At 36.1% G+C, this 23,907-nt stretch overlaps 1 protein-coding gene across 2 annotated transcripts in view; it reads left to right on the top strand.

Annotated features, from left to right (window-relative positions):
- Positions 1-23,907, top strand: part of DPYD (dihydropyrimidine dehydrogenase) — an 814,043-nt gene that overhangs the window by 643,302 nt on the left and 146,834 nt on the right. For both annotated transcript variants that reach the window (XM_079926015.1, XM_079926014.1), the window contains exon 19: positions 16,172-16,314. In XM_079926015.1, the coding sequence (XP_079782141.1) occupies positions 16,172-16,314 (143 nt within the window). The remainder of the gene's footprint in view (positions 1-16,171; positions 16,315-23,907) is intronic.

Here is a 23,907-nt window from a genome sequence, read left to right as displayed (position 1 = left end):
GAGAAATTAAAACCTTTACAGACAAGCAAAAGCTGAGAGAGTTCAGCACCACCAAACCAGCTTTACAACAAATGCTAAAGGAACTTCTCTAGGCAAGAAACACAAGAGAAGAAAAAGACCTACAATAACAAACCCAAAACAATTAAGAAAATGGTAATAGGAACATACATATCGATAATTACCTTAAATGTAAATGGATTAAATGCTCCCACCAAAAGACACAGACTGGCTGAATGGATACAAAAACAAGACCCGTATATATGCTGTCTACAAGAGACCCACTTCAGACCTAGGGACACATACAGACTGAAAGTGAGTGGATGGAAAAAGATATCCCATGCAAATGGAAATCAAAAGAAAGCTGGAGTAGCAATTCTCATATCAGACAAAATAGACTTTAAAATAAAGCCTATTACAAGAGACAAAGGAGGACACTACATATTGATCAAGGGATCGATCCAAGAAGAAGGTATAAGAATTGTAAATATTTATGCACCCAACATAGGAGCACCTCAATACATAAGGCAAATACTGACAGCCATAAAAGGGGAAATCGACAGTAACACAATCATAGTAGGGGACTTTCACACCCCACTTTCACCAATGGACAGATCATCCAAAATGAAAATAAATAAGGAAACACAAGCTTTAAATGATACATTAAACATGATGGAATTAATTGATATTTCTAAGACATTCCATCCAAAAACAACAGAATACACATTTTTCTCAAGTGTTCATGGAACATTCTCCAGGATAGATCATATCTTGGGTCACAAATCAAGCCTTGGTAAATTTAAGAAAATTGAAATCGTATCAAGTATCTTTTCCAATCACAATGCTATGAAACTAGATATCAATTACAGGAAAAGATCTGTAAAAAATACAAACACATGGAGGCTAAACAATACACTACTTAGTAATGAAATGATCACTGAAGAAATCAAAGAGGAAATCAAAAAATACCTAGAAACAGGGCTTCCCTGGTGGCACAGTGGTTGAGAGTCTGCCTGCCAATCCAGGGGACATTGGTTCATGCCCCAGCTCGGGAAGATCCCACATGCCACAGAGCGGCTAGGCCTGTGAGCCATGGCTGCTGAACCTGTGCATCCGGAGCCTGTGCTCCGCTATGGGAAAGGCCACAACAGTGAGAGGTCCACGTACCGCAAAAAAAAACAAAAAAACCTAGAAACAAATGACAATGGAGACACAATGACCCAAAACCTATGGGATGCAGCAAAAATGGTTCTAAGAGGGAAGTTTATAGCAATACAGTTCTACCTTAAGAAACAGGAAACATCTCAAATAAACAACCTAACCTTGCACCTAAAGCAAGTAGAGAAAAAAGAACAAAAAAAAAACCCCAAAGTTGGCAGAAGGAAAGAAATCATAAAGATCAGATCAGAAATCAATGGAAAAGAAATGAAGGAAACGATAGCAAAGATCAATAAAACTAAAAGCTGGTTCTTTGGGAAGATAGACATAATTTATAAACCATTAGCCAGACTCATCAAGAAAATAAGGGAGAAAACTCAAATCAATGGAATTAGAAATGAAAAAGGAGAAGTAACAACTGACACTGCAGAAATACAAAGGATCATGAGAGATTCCTGCAAGCAACTCTATGCCAATAAAATGGACAACCTGGAAGAAATGGACAAATTCTTAGAAATGCACAACCTGCCGAGACTGAATCAGGAAGAAATAGAAAATATGAACAGACCAATCACAAACACTGAAATTGAAACTGTGATTAAAAATCTTCCAACAAACAAAAGCCCAGAACCAGGTGGCTTCACAGGCGAATTCTATCAAACATTTAGAGAAGAGCTAACACCTAAACTTCTCAAACTCTTCCAAAATATAGCAGAGGGAAGAACACTCCCAAACTATTCTACGAGGCCACCATCACTCTGATACCAAAACCAGACAAGGATGTCACAAAGAAAGAAAACTACAGGCCAATATCACTGATGAACATAGATGCAAAAATCCTCAACAAAATACTAGCAAACAGAATCCAACAGCACATTAAAAGGATCATACACATGATCAAGTGAGGTTTATTCCAGGAATGCAAGGATTCTTCAATATATGCAAATCAATCAACATGATACACCATCTTAACAAATTGAAGGAGAAAAACCATATGATCATCTCAATAGATGCAGAGAAAGCTTTCGACAAAATTCAACACCCATTTATGATAAAAACTCTGCAGAAAGTACGCATAGAGGGAACTTTCCTCAACATAATAAAGGCCATATGTGACAGACCCACAGCCAACATCGTCCTCAATGGTGAAAAACTGAAAGCATTTCCACTAAGATCAGGAAAAAGACAAGGTTGCCCACTCTCACCACTCTTATTCCACATAGTTTTGGAAGTTTTAGCCACAGCAATCAGAGAAGAAAAGGAAACACAAGGAATCCAAATTGGAAAAGAAGAAGTAAAGCTGTCACTGTTTGCAGATGACATGATACTATATACATAGAGAATCCTAAAGATGCTACCAGAAAATGACTAGAGCTAATCAATGAATTTGGTAAAGTAGCAGGATACAAAATAATGCACAGAAATCTCTGGCATTCCTATACACTAATGATGAAAAATCTGAAAGTGAAATCAAGAAAACACTCCCATTTACCATTGCACAGAAAGAATAAAATATCTAGGAATAAACCTACCTAGGACAAAAGACCTGTATGCAGAAAATTATAAGACACTGATGAAAGAAATTAAAGATGATACAAATAGATGGAGAGCTACACCATGTTCTTGGATTGGAAGAATCATCATTGTGAAAATGGCTCTACTAACCAAAGCAATCTACAGATTCAATGCAATCCCTAGCAAACTACCACTGACATTTTTCAGAGAACTAGAACAAAAAATTTCACAATATGTATGGAAACACAAAAGACCCCAAATAGCCAAAGCAATCTTGAGAATGAAAAATGGAGCTGGAGGAATCAGGCTCCCTGACTTCAGACTATACTACAAAGCTACAGTAATCAAGACAGTATGATACTGGCACAAAAACAGAAAAATAGATCAATGGAACAGGATAGAAAGCCCAGAGATAAACCCACGCACACATGGTCACCTTATCTTTGATAAAGGAGGCAAGAATATACAGTGGAGAAAAGACAGCCTTCTCAGTAAGTGGTGCTGGGAAAACTGGACAGGTACATGTAAAAGTATGAAATTAGAACACTCCCTAACACCATACACAAAAATAAACTCTAAATGGATTAAAGGAAAACATAGGGATATGGGATTAAGAGATACAAACTACTGTGTATAAAATAGATAAGCAACAAGGATATATTGTATAGCACAGAAAATTAACTGATTCTCTTCTGATAACTTTTAATGGACTATAATCAGTAAAAGTACCGAATCACTGTGCTGTACTCCTGAAACTAATATAATACTATAAATCAACTATACTTCAATAAAAAAAAGCCCATTAATATGTTTTCTTAGAGGAAAACATAGGCAGAATACACTATGACATAAATCACAGCAAGATCCTTTTTGACCCACCTCCTAGAGAAATGGAAATAAAAACAAAAATAACCAAATGGGACCTAATGAAACTTCAAAGCTTTTGCACAGCAAAGGAAGCCATAAACAAGACCAAAAGACAACCCTCAGAATGGGAGAAAATATTTGGAAATGAAGCAACTGACAAAGGATTAACCTCCAAAATTTACAAGCAGCTTATGCAGCTCAATAACAAAAAAACAACCCAATCCAAAAATGGGCAGAAAACCTAAATAGACATATCTCCAAAGAAGATATACAGATTGCCAACGAACACATGAAAGAATGCTCAACATCATTAATCATTAGAGAAATGAAAATCAAAACTACAATGAGATATCATCTCACACCGGTCAGAATTGCCATCATCAAAAAATGTAGAAACAATAAATGCTGGAGAGGGTGTGGAGAAAAGACAACACTCTTGCACTGTTGGTGGGAATGTAAATTGACACAGCCACTATGGAGAACATTATGGAGTTTCCTTAAAAACTAAAAATGGAACTCCCATCCAGCCCAGCAATCCCACTACTGGGCATATACCCTGAGAAAACCATAATTCAAAAAGAGTCATGTATCAAAATGTTCATTGCAGCTCTATTTAAAATAGCCCGGACATGGAAGCAACCTAAGTGTCCATCAACAGATGAATGGATAAAGAAGATGTGGCACATATATACAATGGAATATTACTCAGCCATAAAAAGAAATGAAATTGAGTTATTTGTAGTGAGGTGGATAGACCTAGAATCTGTCATACAGAGTGAAGTAAGTCAGAAAGAGAAAAACAAATACCGTATGCTAACACATATATATGGAATTTAAGAAAAAAAAAAAAAAGGTCATGAAGTACCTAGGGGTAAGACGAGAATAAAGACACAGACCTACTAGAGAATGGGGGAAGGGTAAGCTGTGACAAAGTGAGAGAGTAGCATGGACATATATACACTAACAAACGTAAAATGGATAGCTAGTGGGAAGCAGCCGCATAGCACAGGGAGATCAGCTCGGTGGTTTCTGACCACCTAGAGGGGTGGGATAGGGAGGGTGGGAGGAAGGGAGACGCAAGAGGGAAGAGATATGGGAACATATGTATATGTATAACTGATTCACTTTGTTATAAAGCAGAAACTAACACATCATTTTAAAGCACTTATACTCCAATAAAGATGTTAAAAGAAAAAAAGCGATGAATGGATAAAGAAGATGAGATATACACAATGGAATATTACTCAGCCATAAGAAAGAATGAAATTCTGCCATTTGAAGCAGCATGGTTGGAGCTAGAGAATATTATACTTACTGAAATATGTCAGACAGAGAAAGACAACTATTATATATCACTTATATCTTGAATGTATATGCAAATGAATGTATATTCAAAACAAACAGACTCACAAATATAGAAAACAAATTAGTGGTTACTGATGGGGAGAGGGGCAAAATAGGGGTATGGGATTAAGAGATACAAACTACTGTGTATAAAATAAATAAGCAACAAGGATATATTGTATAGCACAGAAAATTAACCGATTCTCTTCTGATAACTTTTAATGGACTATAATCAGTAAAAGTACTGAATCACTGTGCTGTACTCCTGAAACTAATATAATACTGTAAATCAACTATACTTCAATAAAAAAAATGTTAAAGCCCATTAATATCTTTGAGAGATGTCCAGCCCAGAGGAGAGAACAAAACCTTAGTGCTTGCTCTACAACCTGGGTTTCAGCAGACTCTGTGGAATGCAGCCTTATCACAAGGCCCAGAGATTTACACATGTAATTCATTGTAAAGTGAAAAAGAGAGTGAGAATAAAAGGAATAGATTGACAGTAGGGCAAGTGCTACCATGGACACCCTGACCATGGAACCACCCACAGTGTAAACAGAGTACAGAATTTCAGAGAGGAAAGAAATCATGGCTTTACAAAGAAAGAGATAATATGATCCTAGTGGATGTGGGAAAATTTTTGTTATTTTTTATATCTTCAGAAAAATGCCCCTTTGTAATTGTCCTGGGTTCTCCAAGAGCAAAGCCTAGTTCTGGTTCATCAACATTATCATCGTCATTTTAATCTTTCTCTTTCTCCTCTTCAAATAACCATTTTTGAATACACATAGACTGTGAGATTTTTATGTGGTATGATAACATCTGCCCTGAACATCCTTAGGCAAAATCTTATGAGAGATGTTTATACACCAAGTTTGCTAAGTCTGTCATGGTTCAGAATCTCCTCTCTAAGGAAATATGTGTATTTTTAAAGAGTCACATATTAATAGGTAAATTCGTTATATTTATAAGCTTACAGTACTGCCAGAAGTACTTATGGGGGGGGGGGGACTGAGGCATATGGTAATCTGGAAATAAAGAAAAGCCCTCAAATTCAAACCCATCAATGAATTTTATGGTCACATGGTGAACTAATTGTTTTATTGCTATAATGTGTTATTTTACTACACAACCCTGCCTTTCTTGTATACATATGCTATCTAACTTTTTTGAGCCTGAATTTCTTCATCTGTACAAGGAGGATAATGCATATGTGACCTGTGAAGATATAAGTAATGTGTAAGTAACTTAGCAGAGCACCTGGTATTCAGTAGGTTCTCAGCATTATTTCCTTTAAGCCGTAAAATGATATTGTCACTGCTTTTGAATTCTAGTTGTTGGTTTTTTTTTAATTTTTATTAGGGTATAGTTGATTTGCAATGTTGTGTTAGTTTCAGGTGTACAACAAAGTGAATCAGTTAGTCATATACATATATCCACTCTTTTTAAAATTCTTTTCCCATATAGGCCATTACGGAATATTGAGTAGAGTTCCCTGTGCTATACAGTAGGTCCTTATTAGTTATCTATTTTATATATAGTAGTGTGTCTGTGTCAATCCCAATCTGAAGACAAACAGCTTAAAAATTGTGACGGTCTCAGAGAGTTTTATCTCTGGTAACTCAGAAACACACTAGGAGCCCTCATCAGTAGTTCTTAAAATAGGGAGCCGAATCACAAGGAAGAAACTGAGATTAGAACCCTGGTCCATTTTAAATGCTAAATACCATCTGAGATGTAAAAGCCATTTATAGTTTTTCCTTGATGACTCTACTTTGAAAATTTACACCATTTTGTAAGTAAAAACACAAATACATGAAAAATGAGAGTAAGAAAAATTCCCTACTTGTTTCTTGTGTGTGGAGGTTACTGAACAAATAATATGATGAGTATATTTTACATATTCATAGATTCATACGATTTTAACTGACACCATCCAATTACATGAATCAATTTACAAAACTCTCCATTCTTGTTTCCAAAGAGAGTACATATGTTGTAGCATCTACTATGAAAACTAAACCAAGTTGGAAATAGCAATAATGTACTTATTTCAATAATCCTTTTTCTTTTGTCTGTGTGTCTTTCCTCTATGTTAACATGTCTGGATTTCTTTCTAAATCTGAATGTCCTCGCTGGCCATATTGAAGAATGTGCTTACTGTACTGTTTCATTAAACTGCTGTGTTATCGGGTAATTGTTTAAACATAATGCCATAGCACTATCAAAAGGAAAGGTGAACTAATGGCATTTGCAAATGTCAGGGATTATCTTAACACTTTTATTATAGTTTATGAAAAAAGTAGGTTCAGGGCATTTCATGGCAATTATTTCTACAGAAATTGGTTATTTAAATAAATTGCTAATTATCTGAAGATGACAGTATTGAAAATGCTACTAATGAGTTGTTTAATAAGTGTAGCTTGTGGTGGCCACCTACAGGTTGAAAACAGAAAGAACATATAGACTAATTATGCCTAGATATCACATATGAATGCCATATATTTTTCCCTCTAGTAACAAGTTCAAGGAAATTTATCTCTTCATGCCATCCTTTGAGTCTTGGAAGGTGTAGTTAGTTTCTAAGTTTTTCATAGATTATGGTTTTGTTCTAAATCAACTTTCACTTTGCTTCCATAATTATCTTTGTCCTATAATTCCTAGATACAATTATCATTATAATTGATTAAACAAACTAGATTACTTTTAGAGTGAAAGACGATGCAGTTTATAATTACATCATGTAATTACAAATAAATATAGGTGTGATAAACTGGAACTCTCCTGGGCAAACCAGGTCATATGGTCTCTCTAGTTAGACCAATTACTAACTACTATCATTTCTATCTAGTTACTAGCCAACAATTAATATAATGCCAATATTCTTGGTTTTATCATATGTGGACAACATACCTTTATTATTTATAACAATTATTAACTCCTCTCTCTATAACTTAATCAATATGCAAACAATTAAAATAGGGAAGAAATATAGTATTGTGGTTAAGAGTATGACATTTAGGAGTCAGGTACACCTAGATGCAAATACTGGACCCACATTGTCTGAGTGATCTTGAGGGTGAGATATTTATTTCTTACGATCTCATTTACAAATCTAAGAACATGAGGACAGAAAAATACCTAAGGTAATGTCACTGAGACAATGCATGAAAAAACACTTAGGAAAACTCCTGGCAATTAGAAAGCACTCAAAAGAGGAGTCTCTATAATGAATGTATTGCATGTTAAAATTTCACTTTAACTCATACTTAATCCTTTTATAAGTTAACTTCATCACTGGTATCTACTGGGAAACCACAGAGCATATAAAATTGCTCCTTAAAATACCATGACAAAGTTCATATTATCCTGGAATTTTGAATTGGAAGAGATCATCTAATTCAATATTTTCTATAGTACAGATGTCTTTTTTATTGCATCCTACCTGCCACTACCTGCCACTACCTGCCAAATATCCATTTAGGTTTAAGGGATATGGGCATCCAAATGTAGCTACTTCTGTTGCTGAATTTACAACAAATTAATGATAAAAATAACAATAAAACCAATAGTGTGTTCTTAACCATTTGGTCTCGTTATCTTTTGAGGAAAACATAAATGAAGCCTTTCTTCATGGTTGTCCCTTAAATATTTGAAGAACAACTATTGGGATTACTTTCAGCCATTTTATACACACACACATATTATTTAAAAAAACTTTTATTTCAAAATCAATCTTTTTGCACCATAACAGTGGAATTAGCTGTACATAATAAACTATTTATATATAATATATGATATGTATATTATATATACATATATATATACATATGCATTTTAAGTTATGGGGAATAAAGTTTATTTTGGCAGACAATGTTAAAATTAAAGTTTCATACACTAGTAACATAACTCGACATCCTTAATTTGATATGTGTGAAGCACTTTCTTGCTTTTCTGTGTTCTTCTAAATCGCCATATCCTAAACTACTTCAGAAAACTGACATACTGAAATTTTGCTTTACTGGTTTTGCTTACCCTTTGATTCCAAACAAAACTTTTCATAGGCTTTTTCCATCTCTGGGTCCATCCCATTATGTGTGTGCATGTGTATATGTGTATGTGGCGGGGGGGGGGAGAATGAGAGAAAGAGAGAGAGATCATTCTATTCACCCTGTTTTGGATATATTCTAAGTTTGTTAATATTTTACTTAAAATATTGGATATAGAACCAAATGTGCTCTTCTGAATGTACAGAGGGTAGGATCATTGCACATCCCATATACAAATGTTTCACAGCACAGAATCTGAAAATGCCTATTCCTGTATTGTTTTAGAAGCATTATAAAAAATAATCACTTTTCGTTGCAGAAGTGAATCATAAACACTTTCTTACCTAAAAAAATAAAATAATATGGACGTATAGATATCGAACTTGAAAGTTCCTCTTCAACCTCTTCCCCAGAAATAACTATTAGCAGTTTAAAACTCAACATTCTTTGCATTTACATGCCCACATACTAAATGTAATCATACATTTTTTTACCTAAAATGGGACTACACCCTATATATTATTCTGCTACTTGTCATTTAACACATAACATCATATCCTAGAGATATTTCCACGTCAGTTTTAAAAGTTTCCTGTGATATCATACATACATGGATGAACTATAATTTATTTACTAGCATAACTGCTAGTGATTATTTAGGTTGTTTTCACTGTTTTGCTATAAGAAACAATATTCAAGGAACATCTTTGTACATGTAACTTTATGTCTATGCACTAATGGATTAGATTTCTCGAAATAGAGTTTCTGGATAAGACATATACATTTAGATATTGCAATTGCATTATACATCTAATAAAGAGTTATTCACACAAATACATGCATTTACAATCATAGACTCAAACTATAATTTTTAGAAATGAAATGACTTAGGATCTCCAAATTTAATATCTAGGAGATTAATTAACACCCCCTAAGTATTAAGTGTTTATCCCCACATGTTTATAGTGAATGCTTATTTTTCTGATCAATTTTCTCTGGCTTTGATAGTAATATTAGCTTATATATACTATGAACCGGGCCCTGTGCCGAGTGCTTTCCACAAATTGTATCATGTAATAGTCCCCAAGTTGCTACGATATTATTGTTATTGATGTCTCTGTTTCACAGATAGGGAAAACTGATGTTCTAGGAAGCTAACTAAGGAGCTTGCTCAGAGTCACAATCGTGTAAAGTAATAGAGCAAAGACTTACACCTAATTGGTTGGACTTTAGAACCTGTGCTCTGAGCATTAGACCACAGATGATACTGATACTGGTTTTCTTAGGCAAAGACAATGTGCAAGTGATCCTCGTCATAATTGCTGCACTGTCATTTCTCAGTAGCAGCTGAAAAGTATGAACTCTGATAGTCACAGAGACTTGGTGTTTAAACTTTGGCATAAAGCAAGTTTTATTCAGCTTGAACTTCCCTTTCTTCACATACAAAACAGAGATGATAGCATCTACCTGCACAGCACTCTAAGGGTTAAATCACACACTGTGTGAAGCCCCAGTCTCCGTGTCAGGCTATGGAAATCACTCCAAAAATAAATGCTCAGAAAGGAAAATGGCCCCTTCTCTGGTAAATAGTATTAATTCTATTGCTTTAAAATAAAATGCCTGGCACATGCTAGGTACCAAATTATTGAATATAAATTGACGATGAATATATTGAATATGTTATGAAGCAGATAAACAGCTATAGAGACATGAAGACTCAGAAAAAATATCTTGAAATATTCAACAAAAATTAAAACATGTTCATAAGAAAATTTTTAGCTTTTTCAGTAAACCTAAAATAACAACTTAAAATAATTGGTTTTCTTTTTCCCATTTCTCCTCTTTAGATTTCATATCTCTTGATATAACCCTGGATCCTTGTAGTACTTCAGTTTCTAGTTGAATTATGGTAATTTTCTCAGAGGACTTTAATCCATGTGTAAAGATGTATTTTTATTTATTTAATTTTATTTTTTTAACATCTTTATTGGAGTATAATTGCTTTACAATGGTGTGTTAGTTTCTGCTTTATAACAAAGTGAATCAGTTATACATATACATATGTTCCCATATCTCTTCCCTCTTGCGTCTCCCTCCCTCCCACCCCTCCAGGTGGTCAAAAAGCACCGAGCTGATCTCCCTGTGCTATGTGGCCGCTTCTCACTAGCTAGCTACCTTACGTTTGGTAGTGTATATATGTCCATGCCACTTTCTCACTTTGTCACAGCTTACCCTTCCCCCTCCCCATATCCTCAACTCCATGCTCTAGTAGGTCTGTGTCTTTATTCCCGTCTTACCCCTAGGTACTTCATGACCTTTTTTTTTTTTTTCTTAGATTCCATATATATGTGTTAGCATACGGTATTTGTTTTTCTCTTTCTGACTTACTTCACTCTGTATGACAGACTCTAGGTCCATCCATCTCACTACAAATAACAAATTCATTTCTTTTTATGGCTGAGTAATATTCCATTGTATATATGTGTATATATATATGTATATATGTGCTTTACATATTTATCAGTATGTTAGGTTCATTAATACCTTAAAGTTGTTTTAAAGGATAAATTTTTGGTGCTTGATTTATGTTTATTTTATAACAATCAATCTCTCAACTCCTAAATCCTTGAAATTCTTGATTTGCTAATATTTTTTTTCTTCTGGGTGATGTTAAGACTGTTAACAATTAGACAGTCAAAGTTCAATTTCTAAGGAATTTGTTATCCACTTAATTCATTATATGTTAATTAATGTAAGCAAATTAAAACTACATTTTCTTTTTGTATACACAGTGAGCATGAGTGAGTATTATAACCCAATTCTGTTTTATTGCCGGCTAGAGCCATTATCAGGGAGTTTATTGTGGACTTAGCTTTAACAACTAACTCTGTAACAGTAGCTGTCTTAGGAGTCAAATGATTAAGCAAAAAACAAACAGAATTAAACTCAATTATTCAAAATTTCAGTTATCCAAAATTAGCATATGTTCCACACTATCTTGCCCATTAAAAAATGTCTTTTCTCTTCAAGGGTTTAGTCATGCTAAGTAAAGCTCTGCCTTCTTCTCACCAATAAACTCAACTTCTGATGTTGTCATTAAAAGTCTTGCATATTGATTTAATGCATGGACCTTTTGATTCTCAAAATAAAATCTTAAATATATGGATGTCTGCCTTTGAGATTTTTAGCTTTGGAGTCAGTTAATCCTACCAACATTATGACACCACTAAATGAAAGCTGCTGGAGAGGGGAAAAGGGAGAGGGAGATGTGTGGTTCTCCTAAGGGAGCAGAGGTTATAAAGTTTCTTCATCCTAGGCATCACGATCTTGTCTCCAATAAAAAAAAAAAAAAAGGTTTCTTTGCATTACTAAGCACACAGCAACAGCATAAAAGGCACAAAGTAAACTAAATAAATGCTCCCTCTGAAATCAATTGTCCTTCTAGGTAGTACAGGTTACAATAGCAAACATCTGTATAATCTTTATTATGTGCTAGCCCTTTATATATATTAAATAATTTAATCCTCAAAACAGCTCTGTGAAGTTATTATAATTTTATTATTTTATAGATGAAAAGATTAAGAAATTTTCACAAGATTACAGAGCTTGTAAATAGTGGAGCTAGAATTTGAACCTAAGCAGTTGGCCCTGTTGTCTCTCTGATGTAACTAATTCATCCTCAAATTCCCTTCTTTCTAGAATTTGTATTAATAGCAATCATAAAATATATGATGTTTAAATGAATGTGAAGCTTTCCTAATGGGATATGTACAGAATGAATAACTGAACTCATATTACCTCCTAAGATCACTGAGGCTGGTGTTTTGGGTATCCACCCTGGGTGACAATATGGTTACAACATAAACTGATTACCTGAGATTGTCTTTTAAGCTTTTCCAATTCAGTTACAATTACCTCTTTTTTAAAAGAAGGCACAGGTGCTTAATATTTCTTGAATAGACAGATGAACAGATGAATGGATAAATGAGGCCTGAGTAAGGAACCTAAGTCATAATACATTAATTCTTACTTGCATATCAATATGTAATACTACTACTAATGGTAGCATTTTTGAAATTGCAATTAAAATAAGAAAGTATTTTCTTAAGAAAAAAAATCATTGAATTCAGATTGGTTACCTTTGAATTCAACATCTCTGGCTTACTGAAATGTTTTTCTAGATCGTGAATCAATCAAATGTAAAGTGAAGTTTATCAAAGATCTATGAATTCAACATACTGATTTGCATTTTAGGATGTGACTATATGGAGGGTCTCGATTGATTAGATACCAAAAGTTCATTCTAGTCCCCCAGGTTTTCTGCTAGGGTCACTTTGGCACAAATCAGGACTCTTCACAGCAATGTTGGAACTCAAAGGTCTAGTTCACTTTTTGTTTGTTTGAACCTGCAGCTTGTTTCAAAATGTGGGGATTCAGAATGGCTGACTTTCATTGGCACCTCCCACACTGTTGAAACAGAAAGGCTTGATGTAATTAATTTCCCATCAGGTTCATCTGGTTACCCCATGTAGATGAAGGCTTAATTTAAATTGCACGTTGCCTATTAATTAATTTAAGCTTATAGGATTTCAATTTTTGATTTAAACCTTGTTGCTTCCTTTAGGATGGAGTCCACTTTTAATTCCTTGAGCTTCTCAACTGGCTTCTTCCTCCCTGGTCTTTGGTCTAAAATCATTAATTACTGTAGCAGTGACAAAGTTTTTAAAATTCTTATCTCAATAACTGTGATTCTGGAAATCTGTATGCATTTTAATTAACATATGTACAATCTCGTATGATATCGATATATGTATTTCTTTCACACCAAAAGTTTTATTTTTATATTGAATCTATTATTTTTTCATTTCTGTCACTTTAAAACTAAAAAGAAATTTCTGTACAACAATTTAAAAAGATCCTTTTACATACCTTCAGTTTCCTTCCAAAAACCTTTCATGGCGAATAAAAGTCATTTTTAAAATCTATTCCCCATAAAAATGCTGAGAACAGGTAGATTATATTTCATACTAAATCAATTGAGTTATAAAGAAAACCAATCAAATGGAATTTATAATGGAAATTAAAACTGAATTTACTATTACCCAGCAACAGAAGGATCCATTTCTTCATTTTTGGATCCCATTTCCTCAGAGAACATAATTACCCTTAATTTTTGAAAAGATACCTTTATTAGTTTGAAAGGTTTTCATGTTCATTCGTTATATTAGAAAAGTTTTAGAAAAGAAGAAATACATCAAATAGAAAATGTCTTATTGACCTAATTGAACATCTTCAAATGCCACTGAGGATTTGCTGATGTTTTTTAACACCTGTGTAATAATGTTGCCCTTTAAATGTAACTGGTTAAATTTTCAAAGCTGTGTTCTGGGATTTTGCCATTTGATGTCCATTAATATCAATTGGAATATGTGGCCAAATCCCTGTGTACCACTTTGAAATTTTACCCCTTAGTGTTAATGATAGTCTTCTAACAGTGCAGTTAGAAATAAATTATTTATCTGCTTAGCAAAAATTTCCTTTACTCTCCAGGGTCAACTAAATAAGAAAAAAAAAGAATCCCAATATTTCTTTATTACTTCAAAGTAACATGTGTGTAAAGGAGCCATCAACTTAGCATATATTGAACACATCAGTTATATTATGCCAAGATAGCTGTATGTCTGTCTAAAAGGTTTATTTAAGTTACAACTTCCTTTAAAAATGCTTTCCTCTAACTTTTACTCTTGAATTTCTTTTTAGTATAGCTAAAGGTATGTTTCTATAAATATGTGTGTGTATTCTTTCCATGCATTCTCCTGTCCACTATGTTAGCCTTTTTTATGGTTAAAACATATAGACTAAGAAGAAGTTGCTGATAAATATTTTGAAATAGAAATAGAATCTTGACGTTCAGTTTCTAATTTGCCCTAACTTACTACCCTGTATTTAAATGTCAGTTATGGAATCCTGAAGTGTCAGCATTGAATATTCTTGACTAAGAAACACTGCTATCTAGAGGAAGATTTTTTAGGTGTGGGAGCGCCAAGTAGACATTTCCACAAACATTTTTGGTGTTGAGTGCTAAAGCATTAGTTTACACGTAAATTCAGTTTCATCTGAAATGAACAGGATAAAAAGAAAACCGCTGATTTTAATGAAAGCTCTTTGTGCTTCCTTAATAGGAGCACCAATGAATACATATTGAGAATGCTGGTAAGGATGCTTGTGGTGGTGGAGGAGATGCCAAAGTATGCACCACATGAGGCTTATTTTACCCTTTGCTTGTTTTGTTGTTTGTAGAGCCCTTATTTGAGGCAATGCCACATTGTTGCACAAAAAGAACTATTTTTACTTCAGAAAATGCCTTTAAAGGACCGTTGACGTATGAGTGTACATCTGAAATATCAAATTCTATTACTATGTTACGAGAGCATTAATTTACTCCCAGTTGGGTTAACCCTTGAGAGTCTAAGCAGCCTTATACAGTGTAATCATGTAAAAAGTGACCTCAGAGTATTCTGTCCATCCATACAGCCTTTATGACAATTAGCAAATAATGTATTGGTAATGTTTGGTTAAATAATGTATACAAACTCAAACGCATACTCTAATTACTGAATTCTAGTAAATTCTCTTTAACTTGATTAAAATGTTCTAATGTATTGAAAATTAGATTAGGCTTACTATGTTTGAGTAAAATCACTATCAGATTTTGGGAAATACATGTAAAATGCAATATGGAATCTGTAAGTTCATCAGCACCTTGCTTGTTTTTGCAGTATCTCTATTCACACCAGCTGCTTTATACTTCGCGGAAACATAACAGAGCTGTATGTCTATTTATGCACTGTATGTGATTGTTTTTCTTTTACAAAATCTGCTATTCCTTGTTCTTTTTAAAACAGATGCTCAAGTGTTCCATACAATCTTTTACACATTACTGTATATCAAATTGTGATATGTATGTATTTTATGTGAGAGTCCTAGAGTTGCTATACCCACTTGCATAACATGCCTGCATGCAATAATAGCATCAAAGTCCTTAAAATAAGTACATATCCATTTACAAATTAACATACTTTGAAACATAGCAATGCTTGTATATTACATACGTATATATCTTAAGTAGAGATAAAATTGAATTTCGTCTAGTACAACACTGCCATCACATGATAGTGATTATAAGGCAATATGCTCAAGTGGTCAATATACTAACCATTGATCATCCTCATTTTCTGTAGGCACAGCCATCAGACCTATTGCTTTGAGAGCTGTGACCACCATTGCTCGCGCTTTGCCTGGATTTCCCATTTTGGCCACTGGTGGAATTGACTCAGCTGAAAGTGGTCTTCAGTTTCTCCACAGTGGTGCTTCGGTCCTCCAGGTAGTACTTGTGTTTGTCTGTCCCTTCACAAAACTCCGTCTAACAAATAAAGTGAAAATTATGTGACAAGTATGTTCTTGTAGGGTCTCTTGAGAAAGAGGCCTTGCGGGATCAAAAGCATAGCACTCATTAAGTTTCTATTACGGGTTGAGAACAAACCTGAGGTTCATTTCCTGTCCTTTTGAGGGCTTACAAACCCTCTATTTTTTTTTTTTAACATATTTGTTCACCTGTATGTTTCTAAAATAAATGAGATCATGTTCCAAAATGTATACTGTACCACTGGATAAAAACCAAATATATGAAAAAAAAAACCCAAATATATGAGGAACTCTGGGTAAAAGTAAAATCTTGATTGAAAAATAAAAGAAGTCAGGGGCAAGGCCAATACACACAATCTATGCCATATGGTACTGGAGGCATTAACAAACTTGACTGTGAACTTCCTGGTAGCCAAAGCAAAGAAATCACAGCTTTCAAAATATAGAAATGAATTGGTTGTTTACCTTCTTGTGGTACAAAGCTGAGGGAAAATCATCCATTGTCTTCATAAAGTGATACTTTGAGATGTAGTACATCATGCTCTTTTTTTTTTTTTTTTTTTTTTTTTGCGGTACGCGGGCCTCTCACTGTTGTGGCCTCTCCTACTGCGGAGCACAGGCTCCGGACGCGCAGGCTCAGCGGCCATGGCTCACGGGCCCAGCCGCTCTGCGGCATGTGGGATCCTCCCGGACTGGGGCACGAACCCGTGTCCCCTGCATCGCTAGGCGGACTCTCAACCACTGTGCCACCAGGGAAGCCCCATCATACTCTTATTAGCCCTCTACAAATAACTTAGAAATTACTTATTTTTTTATTATTTATACACTTGCTTTTTATATTATAATGTTGTTCAACATAGATGCAGTACAGTGCCTCAGCACTTTATAGCATAAGCATTTCTCTCAGGGACCAGATATGCAGGTTTGGATGGTCTGACATGACCCAGGTAAAATTTTTCATGTGAGGACTAGACTGTGACCTCTGAGGTAAATCCCACTTTAATATGTCTGCTTACTACCTAACATTGATGGTAATTGGGGAGCAGAGTGTTTAGCATCACTTATATTCTCTGGCAAGAAAGTGGAGTGCAGTATCTTGTGTTGCCAATTTAACAATCAGAATTAACATCCTGTTATAAAATATAAAGTGGAAATAACATATATCAGAATGCTAATGGAGGAGTACTTCTGCTTCCAGGAAGATGGAGTAGGTGTACTTTTCCCTATGCTTCTGAGTAAGTACAATTAAAAACCTTTATATATCTAGAACGAACATAAAGAGATTCTGAAAGGAGGGGAGAAGGCAGTCTGGCTAGGAATCTCAGGACCCAAGGCACCACACAGTGGAGAATTTCCTGAGTTTTCTTTTTGCCTCATATATCCCAGACTTGGAGCCAAAGAAGCCAGCCACCCAGAAACAACAGGTGCAGACAAAAAACCCCTACTCTTTCTAGCCAGAGAACCAGGAAAAGACAGCCTAGCAAGACAGAAAATTTTTGACCGTAACTGCTCTTCTCTAGCCAAACACCACAGCTTAAACACTGCAGCGCCACATCTGTCCACACAAGCAAAGGACAAGCATGGGTCTCTTACCTCCAGCCTCAGGAGGCTGTAACAAGGCACCCAGCATCACTCCTGGGCAATAATAAGCTCCCATATGTGGGAGGCATGGACTCCCACCCCATTGACAGTAATGAGGTGTCCCTTCTCCTCCCCCCCCCCGGGGCCTTGTCAGAGGAAGTCTAATGGAGAGTCAGGATTTTTTTTTTTTTTTTTTTGGCGGTACGCGGGCCTCTCACTGCTGTGGCCTCTCCCGTTGCGGAGCACAGGCTCTGGACGCGCAGGCTTAGCAGCCATGGCTCACGGGCCCAGCCACTCTGCGGCATGTGGGATCTTCCCGGACTGGGGCACGAACCCGTGTCCCCTGCATCGGCAGGCGGACTCTCAACCACTGCACCACCAGTGAAGCCTGAGAGTCAAGATTTTTATCACCACCCAGCAGTAACAAGGCCACTCTGTCCCCGCCCCGTCACAGCCCCCTGGTGTCAGATGAGGCCTAGAGGGGAGCCAGAACTCCTATCTTCTCTTGGCAGTAACAAGGAGTTATGTCCCTCAGGTGTCAAAGGAGGACAAGTAGGGCATCTGGACAGTAATGAGGCAGCATCCTTGCCCTCCTCTACCAGAATGGTATCCAAAAATGCCAGCTAAAACAAAAGGTTTAAATAAGATGAAGAGTCCCTTAGCATAATACCCAAAATGTCAACGTTTTAATTGAAAATCACTCATCATTCCAAGACCCAGGAAGACCTCAAGCTGAATGGTAAAAGACAATTAATAGATGCCAATACCAAGATAGCAGTAACAGAGATTTAGAATGATCTGATGAAGATTTTTAAAGCAGACATCATAAAGTTGCTCTAAGAAGCAATTACAAACAGGCTTGAAGCAAATGGAAAATATGGAAAGTCTCAAAAAAGACATAGTTATAAAGAACCAAATGGAAATTTCAGTACTGAAAAATATAATAACAAATACAAAACTCAGTTGATGGGCTCAACAAAAGAATGGGGAGGACAAAGAAATAATCAGTGAACTGGAAGATAGAGCAGTAGAAATTAACCAATCTGAAAAACAGGGAGAAAAAAGACAGAAAGGAAAACAATGAACAAAGTCTCAGGGAACTGTGGGAGTGTAACAAAAGTTGTAATATTCATGTTATCAGAGTGCCAGAGGAGAGGTCACAGAAGGAGGGGATGAAAAAGAAAGAATGTCTGAAAACTTCCCAAGTTTTGTAAGAGACATAAATAAACCTACAAGATTCAAGAAGCTGAATGCATCTCAAACATGAGAGATCCAAAGAAACCCATACCAAAACACATCATTATCAAACTTCTGAAAACTAAAGACAAAAGGCCCTTGAAAGCAAGAAAAAAATGACATCTTACCTATGAGGAGCAAACAACTACGACAATAGATTTCTCATCATCAGAAACCATCAAGTCCAGAAAGTGAGACAAAATTTTTCAACTGTTGAAAGAAAAGAACTATCAACCCATAATCCTATTTCCTTCAAAAAGGAAAGATAAAACAAGACATTCTTAACTCAAGAAATACTAAGAATTTATTTCCAGGAAGCATAACTAAAAGAACGACTGAAGGAATTTCCTTAAGAAGAAGGGAAATGGTAAAAGAAGGGACTTGTGGGCATCAGAAATGAAGGGAGAATACAGAGCAGTATCTTCAAGAAGAATCTGGAAGATAATGGATGTCTAGGCTTGAATATCACCTGAATTTGTTTTCATGAACATGGAGGAATACATGAACTCAAGTATAAAAATGCATTATGAGTGGGTTCCAGAAAGGACTCCTGCTCATTTCCAGACATGTAAGCTTGGGCGAGTCACACATGAGGGGTAGTAATTGTTGACTGTCTACCGTGTGCTGATTCTAGCTACTGCTAGATACAGTATTTCCATGCCTACCTGAGAGTGAAATCATTTTATACTTCTTTGACATCATCTTAGGCTTGGAGGATGAAAGTAGTGTAGCCAAAGTCACATGACTAGCGCTAAAGCCAGAACTAAAACCTTGAGTTTCTCGACTGCAAAGCCAATGCTCTTCCAACTGGTCATACCGCCTGTCCCCCTCCCAGAACCTCTAAGGTGGAGTAGCAGTAATAGGCAGATCTTCCCCATCTACTCAAAGCTTATGTGTTCAGGCTACAAGTTAATTCTTAGAGTAAGGATTCAAAGAAGAGAAGAAATGTGGGAACATAGAAAAATAAATAACATGATATGTTCCAAACACAGATGTGCACTCAGTTTATGGACACATATAAATATGTGGAGTACTTTGTGTCTTCATAAAAACATGTGGTAAAATAATCGCTCAAATTGCAGTTTCTGCTTAGGCTCATCTTGGATCAAGAAGCAGAGACTCACTCAAACCACTTGAAGAAAATGAAGCCTATTGTATTCTATATGTGAATGGAGACGGGAACTGCAAGAACCAATGGGGCAGTTCTGGGCAGAGACCTTTTCCATCTCTTTTGTGAGCCATGTGATTTCTCCCTCAAAGGAATCTGTAGCTCTGTTCGATCCTTTGTCTTCAGGACTTACTCCTTGTTCCTGCCTCCTCTGAACTTCTGCCTAGCACATGCTCATCATGGACCCATTCGACATGGTGGTCTTTCAGCTCCACCTTCTACATGAAATACCTCACCAGCTTAGTATCTGTTGGCTCAGATTTTCAAAAGAGGAAATCTGTTTGGCTCAATGTATCTTTTCATGCCAGGCCTCATCCTAGAATACTGGTCATCTGATGTATTGACCAGGGTATAGGAAAAACACATTAAATATTTGTTGAATGTATTTTTTAAATGCGTATGCTCGAGTTGTCATTTTTTATCTTTTTTTTTTTTTTTTTTTTTTGCGGTACGCGGGCCCCTCACTGTTGTGGCCTCTCCCATTACGGAGCAACAGGCTCCGGACGCGCAGGCTCAGCGGCCATGGCTCACGGGCGCAGCCGCTCCGCGGCATGTGGGATCTTCCCAGACCGGGGCATGAACCCGTGTCCCCTGCATCGGCAGGCGGACTCTCAACCACTGCGCCACCAGGGAAGCCCAAGCCCGTCATTTTTTTAAACCAGATTATGAAGAGGCGATGAGAAGGTCAACATGGTATTAAAAAGTGGCTGCCAAAGCACTGCCCCTTCAGCTCTGGCTAAGAATGGCCCAGAAACTTCCCAGCCATGTAAAATATTGACTCCCAATTGATGTTGTTAAAAAGGTAAATTTCCACACATAGGCTTTTACTGACATAAAATTACAGATTATGTACAGATTATGTATCAATTATGTGTCACGTTTTAATTCAGCCGGAAAATATTTTTAAACCAATTTTAGCTAAAGTTTGAACTAAAATCAGTATTAAGATATATTCAGGACAGTTATGAGTGGGAAAATCCCTGAATATACAATTTTGGCTTGGCATTTGAATGGGGTGGAGAATGTATAATATTTCTATCTCTCTTCCATTGTAACTGAATTTTACCCTGTTCCACTCCCTAGTCCTGGGTTAATCTAACCTTTCATTTTCTATACTTCTGGGATGCTGAATATTATTAGAGAAATTCAGGTAACTTTGCCAATTGAATTTACTCCAAATTCACAGTGTTTAATGTCAGCTGGGCCTTGGTGTGCTGGTAAGCATGTTTTTATTCATCTTTTAAAAAAAATTTCCCATCAAATTCCCTCTGGCAGTTGGTTCAAATCTTTTTTGTACACCTCAAGGCCCTAAATCCCTCCATCATCACCTTCCCATTCCTCTGTTGCCATTTGTTCACTGGCTCTTAACTGCCCACCTCATTCCCCTTCTCTGATTCTATAATATTTTCCTTGAAGAGCTCATCCACTTACATAACTTAAGGTGGAATACTATCAAATCTAGCTTTCTGTTTCTACTCAGATGTAAAGTATGTACTGACAAGATGCATTTTTTTGCAAGACATAATCAGACAGATGATATGTATTTAAGTAGTGTGATGGTGCTGATATACTGGAGTTTAGAAAGAGAAGTAATAAACAGAAATAGTGATATAAATTAAACATTTTGATTCTGATTTTCTTGATGCACATAAATAAACTATGTAGTTAGGCGAGTGCACTACTGGAATAAGGATTTATTCTCAAAGTAGCAATTTCAAATTCAATTTTTAAGTGAATTTAATAACCATGACCTTCTATGTGACTTTAGAAAAAGTATTGACATTTCAAAAGTGGAAAGCTAAAATTTTTTTCATAAGTTTGATAAGTGTGATAGAACATTCTTTTCTTGTTGATCAGTTTGCATCACAGAGAAGCATTCATTCATTTATTCATTCAGTAAATATTTATTGAGAATCTACATGCCTAGCACTATTCTAGGAATTTGGAATACATACTTCTGTGAATAAAACAGACAAAAGTCCATCACCTCATGGGGCTTACATTCTAGTGAGGACAAAGATATAGTAAATATGAAACATAAGTATATTATCTGGTATGTAAGATGATATGTGCTGTGAAAAAGTGGTCTCATTGCAAAGGTAATATTTGTATAAAAAACTGAAGGCGAGGAATCAGGGAAATTTTTATTGAATTAAAATACTTAGGTTATAGCATCACTTGCTTAAATTTTTGCTAATTGAGAGTTTAACTGAAATATAAAAATCACAAAATACTTTAGACCACCTTGCAGTTTAAAAATGGAAAATGCCTTTTAGGTTTCAGGCTGCAATTTTTTTTTTTTTTTTTGCGGTACGCGGGCCTCTCACTGCTGTGGCCTCTCCCATTGCGGAGCACAGGCTCCGGACGTGCAGGCTCAGCAGCCATGGCTTATGGGCCCAGCCGCTCCGCGGCATGTGGGATCTTCCCGGACCGGGGCACGAACCCATGTTCCCTGCATTGGCAGGCGGACTCTCAACCACTGTGCCACCAGGGAAGCCCTAGGCTGCATTTTAATGGGCAATTTTTTGCTTTTTGAAGTCTTCTTACAATTTTTAGGAATGTACCATTTCTCATTGGCACTGTTTATTTCTATTACCTTATTCTACAACTTGCTTTGCTGAGGATTTTAACATTTCAGTGGTAAAGCATCCAATAACCCTACCTTAAAAATGCTTCAGTTAATGTTTTATATAAAAACTAAGGAGTTAGCTAGACAATAATTTGAGTATTCCAGATCATTTCCCTGGAACAACTTTGGAGTAAAAATGACTATTACAACAGAACCACATGCAACACTTTGGCCAAGAAATAAGGTTCAAAACTAATTATGGGTGTGTATTCTTGGTAGCTGCTCTTATTACTTTGTCAGTCAACCCAACTAACTTCTAATTTATTTAAGTGAACCCCAGTGTCTTTGAAATCTTATTTTTCATCTTTTTTGATAGGCTCTCATTAGTTAGAATATGCAAGTTAGATCTATAAAAATTCTAAGTGAAAATTATTATTAAATTTAAGATACTGGGCTTCCCTGGTGGCGCAGTGGTTTGGAGTCCGCCTGCCGATGCCGGGGACACGGGATCGTGCCCCGGTCTGGGGGGGGGATCCCACGTGCCGCTGGGCGGCTGGGCCCGTGAGCCATGGCCGGTGAGCCTGTGAGTCTAGAGCCTGCGCGTCCAGAGCCTGCGCATCCGGAGCCTGTGCTCCGGAATGGGAGAGACCACAACAAAGAGAGGCCCGCGTACCGCAAAAAAAAAAAAAAAAAAAAAAAATTAAGATACCGAACACTGAAATTTATAAATACCTATTTGTTAAATTACATTCTCAAGCTCTTCATAAACTCTTGAGGTCTTAAATCTTTTGAAAGGCTACTCTGAAAAAAGGAAGTTTGCTTCTGCCTGCCAATTAGTTATTCAGGAAAAGCATAGTAAATAAACAACTTGAATAATTTCCCTTTAAAACAGTTTGAAAAGATTAATAAATTAACACTGGCTTTTTTTTTAAACTTGTAGTTTAAGTTGTTTGTCCCAGATCTAGCCTTCAGAATGAATTCTATATCCCCTTCATCTG

This window comes from Stenella coeruleoalba (assembly GCF_951394435.1).
Source record: "Stenella coeruleoalba genome assembly, chromosome: 1".
Classification (NCBI taxonomy): domain Eukaryota; kingdom Metazoa; phylum Chordata; class Mammalia; order Artiodactyla; family Delphinidae; genus Stenella; species Stenella coeruleoalba.
The sequence above is the reverse complement of the archived record's forward strand: the minus strand, read 5'-3'. Positions and strand labels throughout refer to the sequence as shown.